This window comes from Anolis carolinensis, chromosome 1 (assembly GCF_035594765.1).
Source record: "Anolis carolinensis isolate JA03-04 chromosome 1, rAnoCar3.1.pri, whole genome shotgun sequence".
NCBI lineage: Eukaryota > Metazoa > Chordata > Lepidosauria > Squamata > Dactyloidae > Anolis > Anolis carolinensis.
This window is the reverse complement of record NC_085841.1, coordinates 72,164,630-72,187,396: the sequence shown is the minus strand read 5'-3', so window position 1 is coordinate 72,187,396 and position 22,767 is coordinate 72,164,630. Positions and strand designations below refer to the sequence as shown.

At 39.0% G+C, this 22,767-nt stretch overlaps 2 protein-coding genes across 9 annotated transcripts in view; one reads left to right on the top strand and one right to left on the bottom strand.

Moving 5' to 3' along the window:
• synj2 (synaptojanin 2) overlaps window positions 1-4,126 on the top strand; it is a 74,347-nt gene extending 70,221 nt beyond the window's left edge. For 3 of the 4 annotated variants that reach the window (XM_062976818.1, XM_062976805.1, XM_008123492.3), the window contains exons 26-27: window positions 591-802; window positions 1,938-4,126. In XM_062976818.1, coding sequence (XP_062832888.1) covers window positions 591-802; window positions 1,938-2,729 — 1,004 coding nt within the window. In that variant the 3' untranslated portion in view covers window positions 2,730-4,126. The remainder of the gene's footprint in view (window positions 1-590; window positions 803-1,937) is intronic. The other variant, XM_062976814.1, reaches the window with a different exon arrangement.
• Window positions 4,127-7,559: 3,433 nt separating this feature from the next.
• The window catches only part of serac1 (serine active site containing 1), a 38,116-nt gene continuing 22,908 nt past the window's right edge, over window positions 7,560-22,767 (bottom strand). For 4 of the 5 annotated variants that reach the window (XM_008123449.3, XM_062976831.1, XM_008123456.3 and 1 more), the window contains 6 exons: window positions 21,510-21,651; window positions 18,108-18,208; window positions 14,282-14,379; window positions 13,027-13,209; window positions 10,264-10,407; window positions 7,560-9,005 (listed from right to left, as the gene is read on the bottom strand). In XM_008123449.3, the coding sequence (XP_008121656.1) occupies window positions 8,866-9,005; window positions 10,264-10,407; window positions 13,027-13,209; window positions 14,282-14,379; window positions 18,108-18,208; window positions 21,510-21,651 (808 nt within the window). In that variant the 3' untranslated portion in view covers window positions 7,560-8,865. The other variant, XM_062976839.1, reaches the window with a different exon arrangement.

Here is a 22,767-nt window from a genome sequence, read left to right as displayed (position 1 = left end):
TTCATATTCTACACATGATCAGAAATGCTGAAGTCATAAAATTGCAATAGACTAAGTGGAAACAATTCCTGTAATTGAACAAGACTGTTTAGCCATTAGTATTTTCCATACCTTTTTTTGTATAAAAATAGAGGAAGAAATGAATCTGTCTTTTAGAGAATCAGATTTTTGGCCTAGGTAGCCTAGTGCTGCAAACCACATTCACTACCATTAGCTCTCCAGAGTTTCAGACAGCTTTCCTCAGCTCAACTTAGAGATGGAAGGAAGTGGAGGGGGGAGGAGGCCTTTACCATACAGAGTATGTGCTCTATCTCGTATTATTAAATAGGGAACTTTGCAGTTAGAACTGTCTTTGGCCAAATGATCATGGAAAATTACTAAAACTTAATAGTAGCAATTGTGCTTGTCCAGATTATTATGGAAGATTATAAAAACTTATTGGTAGCAAGTATAATAGCATTCTATAAATCCGCCGAACATTTTAGTGCCAGATTACTAACAATGGGCAAAACTATTGTTTAACATAACACAAATTGGGGGATGGTATGCCCAATTTAAATGACCTGTCAATTATCATATTTGCATTTCAGTAACACCAGAGGAAACTGTGGCACCTGTTCAAAGAGCTCAGAGTGCCACAAAACCTGACACCGTCCCCAGCAATTCAAAAACAGCCCCGCTTCACAGTCTGCCATCTGCCCAGTCGCTCATACCTCAGCGTCCTCCACCCAAAATTCCAGCTATGAAGAAACCGGTACCCTTGCAAAGAATGGGAGGGAGGCCTGGATGTGTAAGTGTTGGGGTAAGATCTGTTCATCAGTCTATACTGCTCATGCTTCAAAGCTGTTAGCATTCAGGTGGCATGGTTTGGGAGACTCTTTATGGCAATATAACCAAGAATTGAAATTTTCTCTGTACCTGCCCTCCCCGCTCCCACTACTACCATTCATGATCCAAACTTCAGAATCAGAAACCCCACGGGCCATTCAGTTCAACTCCCTTCTGCCATGCAGAAAAAGCATAATCAAAAGCTGAGTGGTGGGAGGGAAATAGGATTTTGGAAGGAAGGAAAGCTAGGGGAAAAGGCTTTTGGGCAGTGAGGGAGGTGGGAAAAAAGGCTTTGGGGCAGGGAAGGAGTAGGAAAGGGAAAGCTTAGAGGGGGAGGAGAGAGGAGGAGGAAACTGCGGAACCCCTCAGTATGCTTCGAGCTCCAAGGGCCCACGGAGTACACTTTGAGAACCACTGATCTAGTGGATTCAGTGGGTCTACTTATGTTGTAATGTGCCTTGAAGTAATTTTTATCTCATGAAGACACTAAAGTAAACCTTTCATGGAATTTTCTTGACCAGATTTGTTCCTAATGATGATGTCCATGGCCTTTGCCATGGAGCTTTTTCTCTTATTTTCTTTCCATCATTACATTTCTAGTTACCAAAGTGAACTTTTCTAGCCCCTCTTCCTCTTATAGGGATAAACTGCTGTTACACTTTTGGACTAAAATAAAAATAAATGTACAAGGTGTTATGTGGATACTAGAGATGGAGAATGTGAAAAAGGTATTGAATTCATGGAAAGAAACCTCATCCACCCTATACTTAACTAAACATCAAGCAGAAAAAAGAGCTGGTAAACCCCCATAATTTTGTGTGACTGTATGCAAGGGAAAGAAGTGTTAAGACTAGAGTGGATGTTCTCAAACTGTGCTCCTCCAGGTGTTTTGGACTTCAGCTCCCAGAAATCCCAGCCAGCTTACTAGCTGTTAGGAATTGTGGGAGCCAAAGTCCAAAACATCTGAAGGAGCATAGTTTGAGAAATTCTAGAATATAACATTCAGAACATAATAGCCCAACATTTGAAACATTGGCTTGTCTGGAAAAATCCTCAGCATGAAGTTGGTAGAATTGTAATTGACTTAACTACTACCCCCTTTTTTATAGCCTTCATCTCCAGAAGAGACATGTGAGCAGTCAATAGCCCACCAGTCCTTCGTATTGCCAGAATCGCATGTTGAAGCCAGTGTCCTTACTAGTCCAACAAGGGTAGTTCCTGTCCCTAAACCGAGAACAATTCCCCCTAACAAAGCTCTGGAGAGGAGGAGCAGTGAAAGGCAGCCGGCTGCATTCTGCCTTTTAGAGGAAAGTTCTCCAATTCCTTCGCAGACCTTCACAGACACTCCATCAATTCCACCAAGGAGGAAGAAATCTGCTCCCCCGGATTTTCATCTGCAGGTACTCCAGAGCAGCAACAGCCTATTTCTTAAGGGTTTGACATTTAATTCCAACAACAGCAGCTCATCAGAGTATTACTGTAAAAATCAAGATTTTGACGCACTCCCACTCTCTCCCAGTGCTTCTCCTGTTCCTGCAACAGCAGTCGCACCCTGTCCAGTCAACAATGGTTCCAAGATGTTGAAGCCACACACTTCAGGGTTAGTTGGCAGTCAGCATGTCCCCCCAACCACGCAGCAACTTTCAGACAGTGATTGTTTTATGAGAAATACCAATCTGCTAGACCTAGAAGTTGACTTTGCTGTTTATCAGCCTTTGACAGACAGCCCCAGCCATGATCCAAAAGACTTGAAACTATCCAGTTCAAGAGATTTCAGCCACTGGGTTACATTTGGAGAAGATGGCAACAGTGACGCTGGGTCCCAAGGACCAAATGAACTACTTTCCATCACGCAAACCCAGAACTCCAGTGTAGACACAAACTCGGTTTCAAAATTATGAGCATGTTTTCCTGCTTTTTCAGCATAACAACAGCAACAACAATAGTAATAATGAAACAAGATTTTTGTCATACAATTTAGTTTACTTTCAGAGACAAGATGCACACAAATGTTATGGTACTATATGCTCCTCCTCTCTGTGAATTCTGATTTAATTCCTGTGGTAAAATCAGTGGCAGTACCTGCTACTGCAACAATTATTTCTCATTTGCACGTTGCTTACATGCTGTGCCTGAGGTTCCAGCTCCTTTGCCAGGAAAATAGTGCAGAAAATTCTGTATTTTGTTGAAGAGCCTAGACGAGATGGTCTGTTGCGACTCTTTTGTCTGAAGACATATTCTGGAAAAGAACTCTATTAAGCTAAATGCGATTTAATTGTGGTAAACATGTTTTGATTCAATTTACATATCCGAGATCCTGCCTGCCCTTTTCTTTTTATGCTTGTTCGTGTCTGTGTGGTGTGGGAAGAAGTTTTAAACAAATGGGCTCAGTCCAGCAAGCTCTGTGCAATACATCAATTCCTGCAAGGGATAACATTTTCTGATTGTGCCTGGAGATTACAGTATGTAAGATGGTGGGTGTAAAAGTGATTTTTCCAAGTCATTCTTGGCTACTTTACAAGTGTAGCAAGGGTAGTCATAGGATTGAGGAAGGCTATCCTTCTAGAAGACCTGAGTAGCCTAATGAACAGAAAACTGTATTTCAGAGCACATTGATTATAAGATGTTACTGTAATATCCTATCATTGTGCCCTGTGGTCATAGTTCCACTTGTGCTTTGAATTAAGAGCACAACACAGTCTTCTTCTTCTTCTTCTTTTTTGAAAAACTGTGAAAATGTTTTTGAAACACAGGGGAATGTTCTCCATTCTCTCTAAAGTGTATTTGGGGATATTCAAGAGTGAAAAAAAAATGCCCTGGAGATGATAAAATGACTTTGGGAGCTGATGTTGCTTACATGCCACTCTTTGCTATAGAAAAAGATAATATGCTTAGAAAATGTCACATGGAGATATTAAAGTGGCCTCTGTAGCAAAGAATAGGCCCAATATTAAAAGCACGACCGGGTTATTTCACAGTCAGTAGGATCATTGGGGAAACAAATGGAAAATGTAGTGTGAACATTATATGGAGTGAAAAGAGTGCTATGCACACTAATTAAATAAGAAAGAAACTTGGAATACTTTACAAGGAAATCACACAGTGAAGTTATAAAACCTAAGACTGATAATTTATTAATGGCAGGACTCCGTATTTTAATAAAGCAATATAGAATTAATTTCTTTTAATTGGTTTTAAATAATACATATACAGAGACTGTATTATGTATTTGGGACTGTATTGTGTATCTGTTTTGAATTGAAGCTGTAAATACTATTAAACTACTTTTTAAAAAAGAGACAGGACTTTGTTCCTTACAGAAGGGGAAAGACTTAGCTTAGTTGCATATTACTTCCTCCTGTGCCTCTCAATAATGAACCCAGAATTAAGAGCTATAGAAACCTACAAAATCCTCCCTGATTTTTGTTACTTGATTACAATTGATATAAGAATGGAACCAATCATTGCTGGATGACACCAAAAGTCCACTTTGTCTATTTTTCTTCTCTAACAAGCTAGTTGGGTGATTCTGGGATACACAAAAACAGGTCATAAAGATAAAAATATTATAATTAAGAGAAATTGGTGGAAATGCTGTTGACTAGTATGACGGCCAGTGTAGGTGGTAGGAGTAAAATGGCAGCAAGTATCATGGCATGAAGTGAGGCAGTCGAAGAAAGCCACAGGGCTCAGACAAAAGCTGCCCTCCTGGCACCCCAAATTAGCTTTCCCTCCAAACCCATAATTGCCATTGGGCAGCCCTGCAAAAAGTACACTGTTTAGGAATAACACCCCTGTGCTGCCATAAAGCACCAAAGGACTCCAGCTCTTATAGGATTACAATTGAGACTCAATCTGCATTTAATTTCCCAGTCTTTCCAAATGGATGAGGAACACAACAAAAGCTGAGCGTACCAACCAAGTACAGGCAGCAAACAAGTTACAAACAAATTCAACTTAAGAACAAACCTACAGAACCTATCTTGTTCATAATTTGGGGACTGCCTGTATTGGACAGCTGATTTCTATGAACAGGGAGCCTTTCTCTTTGTTTTGTTATATGCCTTCAAGATGTTTCCAACCCGCATTCTCCTTAAAATGGTACTCTTGTAGGGTTTTCTTGGCAAGATTTGTTTTCTTTCTCCCAAAATCTAACTTCAACACTCAAACCACTACTTCATGCCTGTTCTCAGCTCCTCTGCACAGGTGTATTTCTGTGGCAGGGCTTTGTACAGAAATACCATTGCATTTTATTCTCTACTTTTTCACATCTTTTTTTTTTTTCATTCCTTCAACTTCATAGAAGGCAAACTTTCAAAATGCTGTATTGTATCCTAAGTGGATAAGGAGATTTTGCAGAGCACTAATTGCTCTCATCTAGAAAGAAACCAAAAATATCTCCGGATATTTATGGCTGCATCTCAACATAAAATTCAAGGCCTATTTGGAAAAAAGGTGCCTGGCCTATAAAAAATGCCAACATTCTCTGCAAGAAAGATAATTTAACAGGTTTGTGGCAGCTCATTTGCATGACAAGAACAGCATTACAAGAAAAGCCAATTTAAGTGGGTTGATACATTGCAAATGATTTTTTTTAATTACTCCACTTGAATTAGCCTTCGGCACTATATCCTACAACTGCTGACTACAGAAAGCGTCCTCATTAAAACATACATAATTTCAGTAGCATCCTTTGTGCAAATAATTGCAGCTCATGCTACTCATACTGAACAACTAAAAAAGCAACAAGACTATCTAGCTAGTCCATATGCCATACAATAAAAGATTAGATATCCCAAATGGCTTGTATGCTTTCAAAATGTTTTATTGAGGAGTAATCAGAATTGCATCTTCCAGTCTTAAAAATCTAGAACTCAAGAAATGACATTTAAATATAGACAATTATTACTGCAGATGAGATACCCAAAAAATTATAGTGGGGGGAGGGGGTGTCATGCTCTAAACCCATATCTCTTTTTATTCAAGCCTAATTTTTTTAACATGTCAGAAACGACTTGAGAACACACTGCAAGTCGCTTCTGGTGTGAGAAAATTGGCCATCTACAGACACGTTGCCCAGGGAACACTTGGATGTGTTACCATCCTGCTTGGAGGCTTCTCTCATGTCCCCACAGACTAGAGCTGACAGACAGGAGCTCACCCCGTCTCGCGGATTTGAACCAGAAACCTTCAGGTCAGCAACCCAACCTTTAGGTCAGCAGTTCAGCCAGCACATGGGTTTAACCCACTGTACCACCGCGAGTCCTATTCAAGCCTGATGCTACTCTTTTAGCTTAGAACTAGTTCTCGTGTGTGGATTTGTCCATCCAGTACCTACAGCACAGGCAAGAAGCACGTGCCCCTCCAGATGTTGCTGGATTGCAAATCCCAGCAGCCTTAGCTCATGCAGTCAGTGGTAGGCACTGGGAGCCACATCTGGAGTGCTGCATGATTCCTACCTCAGATCTATAATATCCCCTACTTGCATATATAGATGAGCTAGCACAAATGAAACTACACTTAAGACACAATAGCTTTCAAATATTTTGTTTGTATAGTTTTCACACAAAACAATTTACATATCCAGCTCTCAATCATCATATGTTGGCTAATCACATAAGAGAGTATTCTATAGCTTTAATTTTGCAGCTGTATTTTATATTCTTGGAAACTACTTTTTAAAAACTGGTAATGTTACTCATTACCCTGGTGACCAAAGTGATTATCACATGTTACCAAAGTCCTAAGAGAAGGTCGCCACATTGTTGCTAACTCCACTGAAAAATAACAAGGAAAAGGCTCTCTGAATCCTGCCATCTCTAATCATGCCTTCCCTCTTGCACCTGCACAGTCACAGCAGAGCAAACTATGCACTGACCACATGCAATGCACACAAAGGGTTTGGGTGGGTTCATGGAAGCAACCACTCAATCCCTCTTGCTTCCCCATCTCAGTTTCTTCCAAAAATGACTAATACCATGCTTGAGAAGATCTCAGGTATGTAACAAAACATTTCCTCCTTAAAACCCAAATACACTGCTCATACCAGCACAACCAATGTAAATGCATTCCCTGTACTGATGTATGGAGCAAGACAGCCAGACGTTCTCATTCTCCATAGACACTCACATATATATTTTTCTCTTCTGGCAGCAGTGACATCATCCTCTGGGCAAAATAAAGATGGAAAACACAGGGAAACATTTTAATTTGAAAATATTTTCCAATTCCTCTCCCCAAAAAGTAGTCAATTACCTCTAGCCATTACAGGCAAAAAGTAATTCTTTTCCAGCTTGTGATTACAAAGGGTTACAAATTACATGTCGGTTCTCTCAGCTCTGCCTTTAGGTGCATAATGTTGAAACTGCAAATGGCAATAATTTAAAGATCAAATAAATTTATTTTAAGGTCTTAAGATGTGTAATTCATTTTTGCAGCTTCTCAACGATTAATTTTTTTCTGGCTTTATTTAAAAATTATATATAATGGTGGTTAGTCACTGGACAAATATTATTACAGTATAAGTTGCCTACTATGTATTAACAAGGGAAGAAATGCATGCTTTCAGTAGCTCCAACAGTTAAAAATGAATGACTTCTATAGAAAGTGAAGCAGAAGGTTGTTATCAATGACCATTTCTATTCTGACAACAAAAGGCACATTTTAAATATGGAATTGGCTCAATGCAAATATCATACGTCATGGTGGAGAGAAATTTCACCAGGGCCTACTGCAATGCCCGAATAATGGTTTATTATTATTGGAAACTGGCAAATCAACAACAATCAGAGTGAGTTATGGTTTGTAATGATTTCCTATCAGTTGACCATCATTTATGGCTGCTGTTGCTTCATATGTAGAGACCAGTGCAGCTCAAGAAGGGAGTGTTAAACAAATGGAGTACAAGGGAAGTGGTCTTTAGTATAAGTTACCTGATTATCTGAAACATCCCACAGTTTGATGGAATGCCTGAATTATGTCACTGAGGATCAATCAAAGGAGTAGTTCTAATGCTTCTTACATTAATGCAGCCTCTCATGCAGGATAAAACCATTTGGAAGTTTCTTTCCTTCACACAGGATTCTAGTTGACTGCAGAAAAATCAGGTGCCAAGGGAATAGTGCTACAGAGACTATACTTTGATGTATTTCTTATAAAATGGTCTACCATTTTCAGTGCAGAAGCACTGATGGTTAAAAAGATTTCAACTTTCTGGGGTAAAACAGGTATACTATTTCAGTGTATTGACTACCGACATCACATATGCAGAGAAAGTAATGGTTTGCACTCACTCGTTTCGTCCCTGATCAGTATTCAGACAACCCTCTACATTTGTCATATAACTTTGTAGATTCGATTATTCACAAATCTGATTGTGATTTCTCTCATGGAATCTGTAGGTCCTCCAGCCCAAGCCTATGGTCAACTTATGTCAAAAGTGGGCCACAATCTCACTGGAGGATCTAGAGATTCTTAAGAGAGGTTTTTTCCCTAAGATAAAAATAACTTTTTTTAATTCACTGTTTGTCCACTTTCACAGAATTCTTGCAGCTCTAACCCCTTTATAGAAGGCTGGCTCTACATAGATGACTAAAATGAAAATAGAGCAAAAGAGAATAGGGCAAACAGAATGCATGTGATCTGTACATCTGGCTTTCAAGGATGATGAGGGTGATCCCAAAGGGAAAAGAGAAGTGTTAACGGAATATTTTGTACATTTCCTAGGAGAGAGTCAAAGCCTCCAAAGGAAACTCAAGTAACTACTTCCTTATCGATCCTTATCATTACAGGAAAACATACACAGTACACAGGGAAGCCATGGATTGTCTGAGAAAAGTGCCATGGATTGTCTAAGATGGATGGCACTCGGCATTTATGCTCATGCTCCAGGGGCCTGCTATTAGGAATTCTTTTGAAACATTCAGCTGAACAATGATAATAACATAAGCATCTCTGTCAGTCCAGCCACATTATCAAAACAAGAGTTTTTCAAAATTAAATCAGATATCTCATCAAAATAAGCAAAAAGTATACAGTTCATTGTTTGCCCAGCTCCTGTGCTAAAGCGTCTTGAATAAATTTTAAAGTGTGTTGGTAGAGAAAAGAGTCCTTGTTTTTTGGTTTGCAAATATTCAAGTGGCTCACTTCCACTGGGATGAGTTCTCCTATGCCTAAATCTGAAAAGAGAGAGAAAAGCCATATGAAAGGCAAGGCTTATCACATATAGCAACAATCGTCTGTATGAAGATGCAGTAAGTCCTCAGTATCTGCTAGGTTTTGAATTTTTCAGGACTTCCCTGCAGATACCATAATCCATGCGTGCTCAAGTCTTGTTATATACAATGATGTAGTAAAATCATGTCCCATATATAAAATGGTGAACGGCTCAAACAAGTATCAGAGGGAACCTGAGGATCTGTGAAATGGGGGAAGGCAACAACAGAATAGTGCTCTGAACACGGCAAAATCAAGATTTCCTTTTGGGAATTTTTTTCCTGAATGATGGAGGGGGGCAGCAACTGTACATACATATTACTATTTGCTATATGTGTACGGCTACAAGTCTGTTAATAGTAAATTATAATAAGATATTATGCACAATTATCTCTGGATCAGGATAAGCATGCATCGGTTTAAAGATTCACCATGGCATATATGTGCAGTTAAGTCTCACCTTCCAAAAATGTGGTACTAAATCTACATACACAAATAATAAACCATAATTTGTATACATGAGGTCTGTGAAATATGAAATATGACCAAGGTCTATGAAACATGAGGTCTATGAAATAAACCCAATACAATTCTATAGATTAATGTGTAATTTCTGTATCTGGTGTTTTAAGGATGAGAGATCTCTCTTGTAAATATTTAGCCTTTCCAAGACCTGTGTTTCCCTAATGGGATGGGTCCAGATTATTTTCTACATATACTGTTCCATCCAAAACACTATCAAAGAACAGAAAGATAACTGCTAATTTGCATTTCCCCCTGCAACCATAACACCATCTCCCTGAATATTATAGATCAGGCCGGCACAACCTGTAGCCCACCAGAAGCTGGTACTCCAACTCCCAGAAGCCCAAGCCAGCCTGTTCAATGGTCAGGAATTCTGGGAGCTGAAATCCAAAACACCTGGAGGCCCACCTTCTTTGGTAGGTAGGTCTTTGGCAGGGTAGGGGACATTTTTAGGGGGAGACTAATCAACAAGATTACAGCCTCTTCTATCCCATTTGGATTCTTCTTTAGCACCAGATAACACGTGGAAAGTGTCCCTTTGTCGCTAACAGACAGAATCTGGATGTAACCCATAAATAGCAATAAAAAACTAATTGGGCAGAATCAGCATTACAGAAAATAAAATGATTATTGCTTCATAGGAAAGATGGGACCCTTAAAAGAGCAATTAAAGAAACTATTCAGGGAATGTCAGACCTGCAGATTCTACTGGCACCACATGCAGGCTCAGCATTCGACCAACTCGTGTTGGCATTGTTTCTGCAAAACTCAATACAGGAAGATTCTTCTCTTTGGCAAAAGCCAGAAAGTCATCATTCAGTGCTTTGAGAGCAGGAGAATCTGGAGGAACAAGAAAGCAAGTTAAATCCATATTTCTTCATTGATTTCTTGAAAAAAAATCTATTTATAATATTCCTTCATAGAAAATGTATTAGGAAAAATGGATTTCAGTACAGTAAGACAAATCCAATGTGAAATTCTGCTTTCAGGGAATTAGTGCTGGTAGGGCACCTGCAAGCAACATATACATTGTGGATCATGCACTGTACAATCTCCATTGGTTTTATTGAAGTTTGCAATATATATAGAGAGAGAGATGTTGCTAATTCTTTCCATTGTACATACCCAGCTTGTAAACTAATGCTCATATATGAGAAGCTGTGCTATGAACAAGCATATTCATTTGACAGTCATTTCCCTCAACCTTGACTTCAGTGGCAAGTCTGGGAAGGTGGGGAGAACTCTACTACTCTTTTCCACCGAATTCCAAGGAAGCCGCCCAGACCCTCAACTAGTGCCTGGCAGCTGTGACGGACTGGATGAGGGCTAACAAGTTGAAGCTTAATCCAGACAGTCAGTCGTGGGACTAATCGGGGTATTGGGTGGCAACCTGTGCTCGACAGGGTTGCACTCCCCCTGAGGGCATAGGTCCGCAGTCTGGGGGTCCTTTTGGACTCATTGCTGACGCTTGAAGCCCAGATGTCAGCGGTGGCCGGGAGGGCCTTTGCACAGTTAAAGCTTGTGTGCCAGCTGCGACCATACCTCGAGAAGTCTGACTTGGCCACGGTGGTCCACGCCATGGTTACATCCAGACTGGATTACTGCAACGCTCTCAACATGGGGCTGCCCATGAAGACGGTCCAGAAATTCCAGCTGGTTCGAAGGTCGGCAGCCAGGTTTCTAACTGTGGCTGTATATAGGGAGCGCACAACGCCCCTATTAAAGTAGCTCCACTGGCTGCCGATAACTTGCCGGGCCCAATTCAAGGTGCAGGTCTTGACCTATAAAGCCCTGTATGGCTCAGGTCCTGCCTATCTCCATGATCGCATCTCCCCCTATGAACCAGTGTGATCCTTGAGATCTGCTGGGGAGGCCCTCCTCTCGCCCCTGCTGCCATCCCAAGCGAGGTTGGTGGGGACAAGGGAGCGGGTCTTCTCAGTAGTAGCACCCCGGCTCTGGAATACCCTCCCTAAGGAGATTAGGTTGGCCCCTACTCTGCATTCCTTTCATAAGGAGCTCAAAACCTGGTAGTTTCAGCAGGTGTACGAATGAATCCATTTTGGTTAGCCCACCAACTTTGACCCGATATATACTGCATAGTCTCATCTTTCCTGATTATGGACCATGTTTAACCTATGGGATTATGGACCCTCGCCCCCCCCCCCCAATTGGAACCTGTTGTGATTATCATTGATTGCTATTTTTAGTGTAACATTTTATTTTGTGTAATAATCTGTTTTTATATTGTTATGTATTGTATGCTGTGTATTACTGTTGTAAACCGCCCTGAGTCCCTTCTGGGAGATAGGGCGGAATATAAATATATTATTATTATTATTATTATTATTATTATTATTATTATTATTATTATTACTAGCTGTGCCCGGCCACGCGTTGCTGTGGCGAAGTATGGTGGTATGGGAAATAAAGTATTGAGGAATTGGTGGTAGTTAAGGTAAAGGGTAAAGGTCTTTCCCTGACATTAAGTCCATTATAAATGGGTTATATAGCTGTGTGGAAGGGCCTTGAGTCTACACTGCCATATAATCCAGTTAAAATCAGATAATCTGTATTTTATAGCCAGTGTGGAAGAGGCCTAAATGAGGCCTGTGCCTGTCCCCTGGGCGGAGCTTAGCCTTGTAACTGGCAGCAATGGGATAAAAACAATTATTCCTCTCCCTCTAATTAGGACTTTATTTTTCTTTTCTTTTTGTTGTATGAACGTAGAGGCATGGATGAGGGGTTGTGCTGCCAAGTTTAGTGTTTCTGGGATGTGTAGTTTTGTTGTTTTGTCCTAGGCCGAAATTTCATTACCCTTTTATATACAGTAGAGTCTCACTTATCCAAGCCTCGCTTATCCAAGCCTCTGGATAATCCAAGCCATTTTTGTAATCAATGTTTTCAATACATCGTGATATTTTGGTGCTAAATTCGTAAATACAATAATTACAACATAACATTACTGCGTATTGAACTACTTTTTCTGTTAAATTTGTTGTATAACATGAAGTTTTGGTGCTTAATTTGTAAAATCATAACCTAATTTGATGTTTAATAGGCTTTTCCTTAATCCCTCCTTATTATCCAAGTTATTCGCTTATCCAAGCTTCTGCCGGCCCGTTTAGCTTGGATAAGTGAGACTCTACTGTATATAGATTATTGGCTTAGGAAACACAGGAAAGCACAAGAACTGTTAGAAAACAAATATAAATTTGTAGTGTTGATATGCCCACTTCCTTTCTGCTTTCCAACTCAATCACTCACTTAACAGTTTTCACTAAGTTCAAGCTTTGTTATATCATTTTAAAATGTTTTTATCTACAATTAGTGATCTTCTGCCTTGCTGAGAAAAAAATAAGCATAAACGTTTCAAATATATTTCAGAGCTAGTTGAAAATCCACAAAGGCAAGTGTGGACATAAGCATGCACAAATTCTATGCACTCTGAATCATGTATACCTTTGCTGAGTTCTTTAACCTCCACAGAAGGAAAGAGCAGAAATCTAACATTTACTGAGTATTCAGCCAAGCGGGAGCCATGATGAGGAACACTATAAAACACAATCCCTCGAGTATTATTTATAATGCAGTCCATTCCTGGGTCCGTGGAAGCATCCAACAGCATTTTCTTGACTAGAAGACCTGAAGACAAATGTATTCATGAAGTTAGGTCAGCTCTGTGTGTCCCAGACAGACAAGGTAGCCCTGTGCATGGGCCAATCCTCACTCCTAAACTGAATTCGATTTTTCACAGGGCACACGTAATTTCATGGTTCTTCTTTGCCCCAGGCCTTCATGAAACTAAGAAAAAAACTGTACACTCTAAATGGATATATGTGTACTATCAGGAAACCTGGAAAATACAGATCTTAGTTCTTGCTTGTGTTTGTTAGATGAGGCTGGAAGGTAAGAATATCTCAAGAAAGCCAAGGGAAGCCCTTATATGCCAAATTAAAACACTGTTTGGCTTTGGTTTTTAAATTTTTATCTGCATTTTTTCAAATATATAAGTAAAACAGATTTAACCAAATCCCAGGCTTTCAACATGTGGTTTTCATGCCAGCATCCCCAAATGAATTTCACTGGAACCTCATTAAATACTACGGTGAAGATCAGGAAAAAAAATATAGGGAAAAGATTACTCAGGAGTCTACGGTATTTTTCAGAGACAGCTACTATTCTAAACTGTTAATATTTTGCTTTACTTGGCCCATAATAGTTGAGCACTCTTTGTCTGTCTTTCTGACTTCATCCTTTTCTTTCCTTCCCCCTAAAATGCCTATCTTTTCTTCATTGGAAAACAAATCTTAATTTTTTACTGTGATTTAGGCCTTAAATGCTGTATCAACCACACTTATGAAAATGTAAAAAAAGGAAGTACCATATTTACTTCAAACACTCACCTTTTTTGGTTAGATTATATTGCTAAAATTGAGGTGTGCATTAGATTCAATGCACGTTAGGATCGCACACCTGAACCCATATGTGTTAATACTCCAGCAGGAGACAGAGGAGGGAGAGGAAGCAGTGACCATGAAAAGGCTGGTGGGAAAGTCTTTTCACAATAATCATCGCCTCACATTACATTTGACAGCAAATCCTTTTTTTTTTTTGTAATGCACACATTCAACATGGAGGTTTGCATTACATCTTATGGAATATCACAGCTGAGTAAATAAATATAAATAAAAAAGAAAGCATCCTGTTTACTTGCCCCCCATGCTATGTGATAGCCAGATGAGTGGTCTGTCTCCAATACCAGCAGCCCTCAGTTTCTTCAGAAGTTCAGTACTCCTGTAGGCCAAAGACTCCCTGCAGAAGGGGGGGGGGGAGAGGGAGAGGCGATCAGCTCTGAGGAGCTCTGGCTTTCTGAGAACCAGGCAGTTAGGAATTGCGGGAGTTGAAGTCCAAAACACCTGGAGGTCCAAAGATTGGCCATGCCTGATCTATCTTCTCTTACAGCATGGAGTCACAAGAGAAGTGACAGATGAATTATTTCATTCAAGTAGGACAACCCTAAGGCACCACAGGTTGGGGCAATACTCCACATGAACTTCACAAATTAGAACACACAAGTTCAAACACATATGAACTTCATTAATTAGAACCCTCTCGAAAACACTGAGGGTCTGAGAGAGATATATATGGGTTATTTAAAAGACAATATAATATGTGGAAAGGCAGAATGTGTAAGAAGTATTCTAGAAATCAAAATGAAATACAATATCTTACACTTAGGTTGCATATGCTTGTAGCAGGCAACTACTTCACATTCAATTTAAACACCACAAATAAAAGAGATTTGGGGTGCAATTCTGCCTATAGTCAAGATATTTCATTCCCAGTGGGATTCAAGCAAGATAAGTGCTTGCAAGACAGCAGCTTGAGCTGGCCCATATTCAAAGGTTCTTTTTTAGTTGTCAGGGCTTCCAGAGATCAATGGGGATTTGTTCCATCTGAAAAGCCACAGCAAAAGTGCATGTGAAATTCTACAACTCAATAGAGTTTCTAGATATTGTCTCATGGGTCATTATAAATTCAGTCTTTAAAAGCTAGCATGCCAAAAATAATCCTAGAAACTTCCCAGAAGTGCTTGAGACTTTAGTCTTAAATCCATGAAAGATTTCACAGAAGTCAATGTACTAAATTGCGACGGTTTGCCCTAAGTTACTTGTTTTACAATTCTGTGAGTTTTTAGTTATTCTGATCCTGTTATGCAGTATTCAGATACTATTTTGGGTCATCTAACTATAACAGTGGCTCTAAAAGGACTGGGGTGCTTCCCTTCCTTTATTTCAGCAGTCCCAAAAAGAACTGGGTGATTGTTAGATCACACAGAGCAGCACTTTTTTCAATATTGTAGCTTCTTTTAATGTATTTTTGGGTGCTAAATTCAAAAAGTACAATAAGATGTACACATATAATACTTTCACAAATTCATAAATTTTAATAATTCAGCTGTCACTAAATATATATTTTTATAATAGATTTTTATTGGAGTTTTAGGTATAGAATACAATGATAGAGTAGGAACATATGATTTTATAGTAAAGATGGATAGAAAGAATAGAAAGAAGAGAAAAGGGGAAAAAATATAAAAAAGTAGAAAAAGTAAAAGGATAATAATAAAAAGGATAATAATATATATATATATATATATATATATATATATATATATCCGTACATACTCGAGTATAAGCCGATCCGAATATAAGCCAAGGCACCTAATTTTACCACAAAAAAACTGGGAAAACACTGACTCAAGTATAAGCCGAGATACCAATAAAATTACATTAACTGAGGCATCAGTAGTGTAAATGTTTTTGAATCTTTACATCAAACTGTAATTTAAGATATGACTGTTCAACTCTGATTAAATCATTATTTTCATCTTCTTCAATGTAAATGTGCTTATGTATCCTTTTAATAATAAAGAGTGAAATAATAAATGTAATAATAGTAAATGTAATAATAAATGCAGTAAAATAATGAATGTAATAATAGAGTAAAATAATAAATGTATTAATAATAATAAAAATGGAGTAAAATAAATGTAAAAGTAACAACAATAATAGAGTAAAATAATAAATATAATAATAATTAATAGAGTAAAATAATAAATGTAACAATAGCAACAATAATAGATAAAAATAGTAAATATACCATATATACTATAAGCTGACCTGAATATAAGCCTACCAGGACCCTCGCCCGAGTATAAGCCGAGGAGCGTTTTTTTAAGTCCTAAAAAAGGGCTGAAAAACTAGGCGTATACTCGAGTATATACAGTAATATAAAAAAGAAAAATATTTTTTAAAAGGGATGTTTTGACTTCCATTGTTCTTTTCCTTGGGTGAATATTAAGTCTCTTAATTGTAGTCCATCTTTCCCTTTTGGTAGGTCTAGTAATTTTAGTTCAAAATCCTAAACTTGATAGGACTCTTTAATATACTTTTCAAATTGTGTCCAGTCTGTCATTTTTAAACCTTTAGCATTATTCTTCTTTAGCAAAAAAGTTAACTTGTCCATGTCTTTAATTTCTATGACTTTATTTAGCCATAACTCTTTAGTTGGTAAGCTATCTGTTTTCCATTCTTTTGCGAAAACCATTCTGGCTGCTGTCACTAAGTAAATAAGTAGTTTTTCTTTATTTACATCTAAAGTGAGTTCCTCTTCGTATATTCCCAGTAGATATATTTCAGGTCGCATTGTATATTTGGCTCCCAATATTTTTTTACCTTCTTTATGTATCGTTTTCCAAAATTCCACTGTTTTGTCGCATGACCACCACATATGAAAATATGTGCTTTCTTTATCTTTGCATTTCCAGCAACTAGTATCCAAATTTTTATACATTAATCCTAATTTCTTGGGAGTCATGTACCATCTATGTAACATTTATAGCCAATTTTCCTGTAAATCCATTGCAGTTAATTCTCAATTTTCTTTGCCAAATCTTTTTCCATTCTTTCAGCATTATTGGTCTCCCTATATTTCTGGCCCATTTCAACATTGAATTCTTTATTTCTTCTGTTTCGGTTGCCCATTCCAACAACTTATTGTACAACTTTGCAATTAATTTTTTCTCTGATTTTAGTAACTTTTCCCAAAAGTAATCCTTTTCACTAAATCCAATTTTCCTGTCCAAATTATAATATTCTTTGATTTGCAGATATTGGAGCCATGTAACTACTTTATACAGTAGAGTCTCACTTATCCAACACTCACTTATCCAACGTTCTGGATTATCCAACGCATTTTTGTAGTCAATATTTTCAATATATCATGATATTTTGGTGCTAAATTCGTAAATACAGTAATTACTACATAGCATTACTGTGTATTGAGCTACTTTTTCTGTAAAATTTGTTGTATAACATGATGTTTTGGTGCTTAATTTGTAAAATCATAACCTAATTTGATGTTTAATAGGCTTTTCATTAATCTCTCCTTATTATCCAACATATTCACTTATCCAACATTCTGTCGGCTCGTTTACGTTGGATAAGCGAGACTCTACTGTATTTAGTTTTTATATCTTCGTGTTTCCTTAGTTCTAAAGAGTCTTTTACTTTTATCAACATTTCTTTGTATGTAGGCCACTTTGTACTGTCACTAAATATTGATGAAGTGTAAACAGTAATGTTTCAGTGCATTTTCTTTCAATGCTCTTGAACAGATTTTTGTATTTCAGATTTTGTGTTTCATATAAGTGAATCAATGTTTTGAAAGTCTATTCAAAAACTTTACCCCCTTTCTTATTGCTTATTACCAAAGAAAACCTACTCAGTCACATATTACAAAATGAACATTCTTCAGTCTCCCTTAAAATTGTTATCTGTGTGCTTGGAGTATGTCCAGCTGAAGAATAAAGGCATCTGGGTATCTTTTCCTTCCTTTCTTTCTTGGTTTATACCAGTTAGGCTGATGAAGAATTTCAGAGAATGCAAAAGCTTATACACTACATATTTGGAAAATAGTGGCCATCCCAAATACAATTATTACTAAATTATTACATTGTTTTTCACTTCATTTGTTACCTGTAGCTCTCCACAGGGCATTTTGTTTTCCAGTCACTCAGGTGGGTGTCATATTCCACAGATATAATTCTAAGTGAGGGGCAGTCAGATGCTAACCACGTCTAAACATAAAACAATCACAAAATTAACACAATACAACCGACGCATTAATAGGTAATCATTATATAAAACAATTCAAACTTTAGCCTGTACAGAAAGGTCAGCAGGGAGGGGGTTATTCTGTCTTATACCGAACTCTATATGTTTGTGAGAGATTTTTCTGGTGAGACCTGAAGGGTATTGGTCAAACCACATAAAGCTAACAATGGCTTTTAATGTTCTTGATCCTCCAAGGTAAGGCAGATTTTGCAAGGCCCTTGACTAATATTTCCTGATATTAATGAGAACATTGCATCATGTCATAGAACTAGTGTGATATGAGTCTAGGACTTGGGAATCCACAATTATAGCATTATGATTCTACTTGTTTCTTGTTATATCTATAGTTATAAAATAACCCCTTCTCCATGTTATTATAAAACAATTGGTTTTCCATGGAATTATTTAGTTAACCATGTTAATGGCATGTAGCTTATTTCATGTCAAAAGCATTGCATAACAAACAAGTCCAAAAGTGATAAAATAAAGGAACCACAAACAGCTAAATAGTTTTAGACCAAAAGCGGGCAACAGCGACCACATTGTCCGTAGCTTTAAACAACTCCTCCTCCGTACATGAGGCAGGGCATTGTGGGCAAGCATACATATGCGGAGTTGTTTGTTCAGCTCCACAGTCACATAAGGTGGAGAATTCCTCCAGATAGTGTCATCTTGTCAGGTTGTCTTTTGATCTGCCCACTCTGCTTGAGTCTGTTCAGGGACTTCCAAGTTGCCCATTCTTGGTTTGCCCCTGGAGGAAGACCCTCATGGGGGGCCATCCAGTTGGAATTGCCTGGTTTAGCTGCCCAGAGGGACACTCTTGCTGTTGCTGGAGGAACATCAAGAGGAGTGGTGGTTCTCATGAAGCTTTTCCTTGATTTGAGTCTGGTGGGAGGAGGCTGATAGTCATGCAATGGGTGGCTTTCACAATGTTCAACCTTATTTCTCTCACAGTTAGCAGCAACTTCCCGTCGAACGTCAGGAGGGGCAATGCCAGCTAACTTGTAGAGTTTATCAACAGGTGTAGGTTTAAGGCATCCTGTGATGATTCTGCATGTTTCGTTCAGTGATATGTCCACCTGCTTCGTATGGGCAGACTTGTGCCAGACAGGACAGGCGTACTCAGCAGTTGAGAAAGCCAGGGCTGATGTTTTTATTACTTGTGGGTCTGCACCCCATGCGCTGTCAGTAAGTTTCCGCAGGATGTTGTTGCGTGCAGCTACTTTGTGCTTGGTGTTCATGCAGTGTTTCCTATATGTTAGTGCTCAATCTAAGGTGACACCAAGGTATTTAGGATGGAAGCAGTGTTCAAGCTTTTGGCCTTCCCAAGTAACTTTCAGTTTCCTGTTGGCTTCACGGTTACGTAGGTGGAAAGCACACACTTGTGTCTTGGCAGGGTTAGGCTTCAGGTGGTTCTCTTTGTAGTAGCTGGAAAGATCTTTCAAGGCATTAGTGAGTTGCTTTTCAACTGTTTCAAAATCTTTTGCTTGTGCTGTTAGGCCAAGGTCATCAGCATATATAAAACTCTTTGTGATTAGTGGTTGTGGCTGATCGTTCGTGAAGACGTTAAATAAGGTTGGGGAAAGAACGCTGCCTTGGGGTAAACCATTCTTTTGCCTCCTCCATCTACTTTTCCTGCCCTGAAACTCCACATAGAAGCTGCAGTTTTCCAGGAGGGTCTGGACAGTTTTTGTAAAGTCAAAATCCCGGGTGATATGGTAGATTTTCTGCAGCATTTTTCTATGTTGCACCGTGTCATAGGCTGCCGTAAGGTCCACAAAAACTGTTCCCGTGATGCAGCCTTTCTCATAGCCTTCCCTGGTAGCGTTTTTCCCTGGTCTGAAACCTGCTTGTTGTGCAATAAGCTTAGGTTCGATGACAGGTCCTAATCGATTTAATAGCATCCTCTCATAAACTTTATATAGATGACATAAGAGGGAGATTGGTCGGTAGTTCCTGGCATTGGAGGCATCTTTACCAGGTTTCAAAATGGCAATGATCTTAGTTTTCCTCCATGCTCTGGGAATCTGTTTGTGTGCCAAGCATTGATTGTAGAATTTCAAAAGCCAGTTTTCAGCTTTGGGGCCCAAGTGTTTGATTTGCTCCATCATCAGGTCATCTAGGCCAGGTGCTTTACCAGTTTTACATCGCTTGATGGCTTCTCTAAGTTCTTTCAGGTTTAGAGGAGATGACAACTGGTGGGTTTCAAGTTCTGGCACCCTGTTGATTTTCATCTTTACTCTGCTGCAGTTGGTTTTCCCATTCTGAATTAGCTGGTGAGCTATCTGGTATGGTGTTACGTTTGCATGTCCATGGTTGACCAGAGGGTCACTATCCAGGCGTCTCAACAATTGCCAGGCTTTTCAGCTACTCGTGGACATGTCAAAGTTCTCAAGCAGCACTATCCAGTGGTCTTTCTTAGCATTAGCTAAGGCTGTAGATAGTTTTTTGCCTGCTGCTATAGTCACATCACTGTATGGATTCTCTTGAAATACTCTGAGATAATCCTGTAGCTGATTTAGCGATTCTTCATTTAGGCCTGGTAGGTAGCTTGTGCGACATCCTCTAGGGATTGAGAGCCTCAAGGATCTTTTCACAGCTTCTACAAACAGGTCATAATTTTCTATAGAAGGTTCTATATCAGAAATAGCTGCTTCCAAGGTCTCTGTAAACTTTGTCCAGTTAGCTTTATTGAAGTTATATTTTCTGCGGAATGGGACACTTTTTGGTCTTACAGCTGCATAGGCTACGCAGCATATTGGTCTGTGTTGAGTATTGGGTATCGGGTTTAATACCCTTTTAATGCATTGGTGGATTATGCTTTTATTTACAAAAATCAGATCAGGGTTATAATCATGCTTCCATTGGCCGCTATTGAAAGATGGTGGTAATTTACTGTCATGGAGGAGGCTCATTTTACTATTGTCAGCCCACGTTTATTATTTATTTATTTCCATCATTTCTATCCCGCCCTTCTCACCCGAAGGGACTCAGGGCGGCTCACAATCTGGCAAAATTCAATGCCAATCTACAATACAAAAAGATAAAACATAAGCAATTAACGTTAGAACTGCTTCGCCATTTCTATCATCTTTGTCATAGCCCCAGACACAGCTATGGCTATTGAAATCTCCCACAATAAAATGGGCTTCATGATTGTGACAATTGGTAGCTAACAGGATGTCAAAATGATTTCAGTCACTCTCCTCTATTTCCTTAAATAGGAAAAAAAAACCATTGACCTGTAATGATAAAGTCCCATACCTTTGGCCAGCATTCACTATAATCATCTTCTGTATCCACTTCCTTTTCAGAGGCAAGCTGGTCAACATCCTGCTGCCTCCATGTTTTAAAGGCTGCTCCCAAAAGGCCATGAACAAAAAGGACATCTGCTTTAATGGGGTCGCTGACAATGGAGAGAAGTTTTAAGAACAGATATTACTAGAAATTTGCAACAACAAACTTCCTATCAAATCTATTTAATAACGTTATGTTTTGCCTGCTACCACCTTCCAGCCTTAACTGGGCCCTTATGGTTGCTAGATCTTCATAATGTTGTAAGTATAGAAACGACAACTGACTGAGCTCTCCTGATGGAAGCTACATTCTAGAGCGATCAATCACTCCCTTTGGGCAGGTTTTCCTATCTGCTTCCATAGGATACAGCCTCACATGGCATTTAGTATAGCAAAATTTCTCCTTTGGCTGGTTCTAAACAGCCCCTTTAAATTGAGTTAAAAGGAACCGGTTCTACTGCAGAGCAGCAACACAATCACTCCAGGAACTGGTTCAAGGCTGGTACAGTAGCCATATCTGCTGATTGTAGATTGGAACCAGATCCAGGAATCATAATACTCACAGCTAGACAGCTCCTGGAAAATGCAGGGATGTTTTTTCTTAATAATTTCACTATGATGCGCTGATGCACTGCAGATGACTACAGCCAAACCCAGTTTCAAGCCTTGCATAGGATATACTCTGATCAGCTACAACAAATTCTTTGGCTTGTTGCAGTCTCATTAAAATGGGTTTTTAAATGCTCTATTTGCAATTTGATGTGTGCTGCAATATGCATTGGGGGGTATGTCTTGTGGACACCCTGTCCTCAAGGTGGTTTGGAACTGCATTAAAGTGTCTGTATAGAACTGCCCTAAGTGTCCTCTTTGATTACCCTTTTTATTCACTCTCCTTCCGCAGGTCTGCTCTGCAGTATCCCTTCAGCTGCCTCTAGGTTTTCCTTTATTAGTTCCTTGCAGTCTGGGCCCTGTTCCTAATCCTCAATCTTCCCTATGTGAGGTCTCAATCGTAGAAAACCAACAATCTTCCCTTCCCCAGAGAACCAGACTATAAACTATTTGGCTGCCTGGGGAACTAATTATCCCATGCCAATATGCTAGCATATGTCTTGTATCTCTTGTGAGCCATTCCAGCAAACTATTTCGACTGAAGAGTGAAATATGCTTTGAAAAATTAAATACGTAATTTCAAAATATCTTTAGACCAGGTGGACTCACTGTACCTA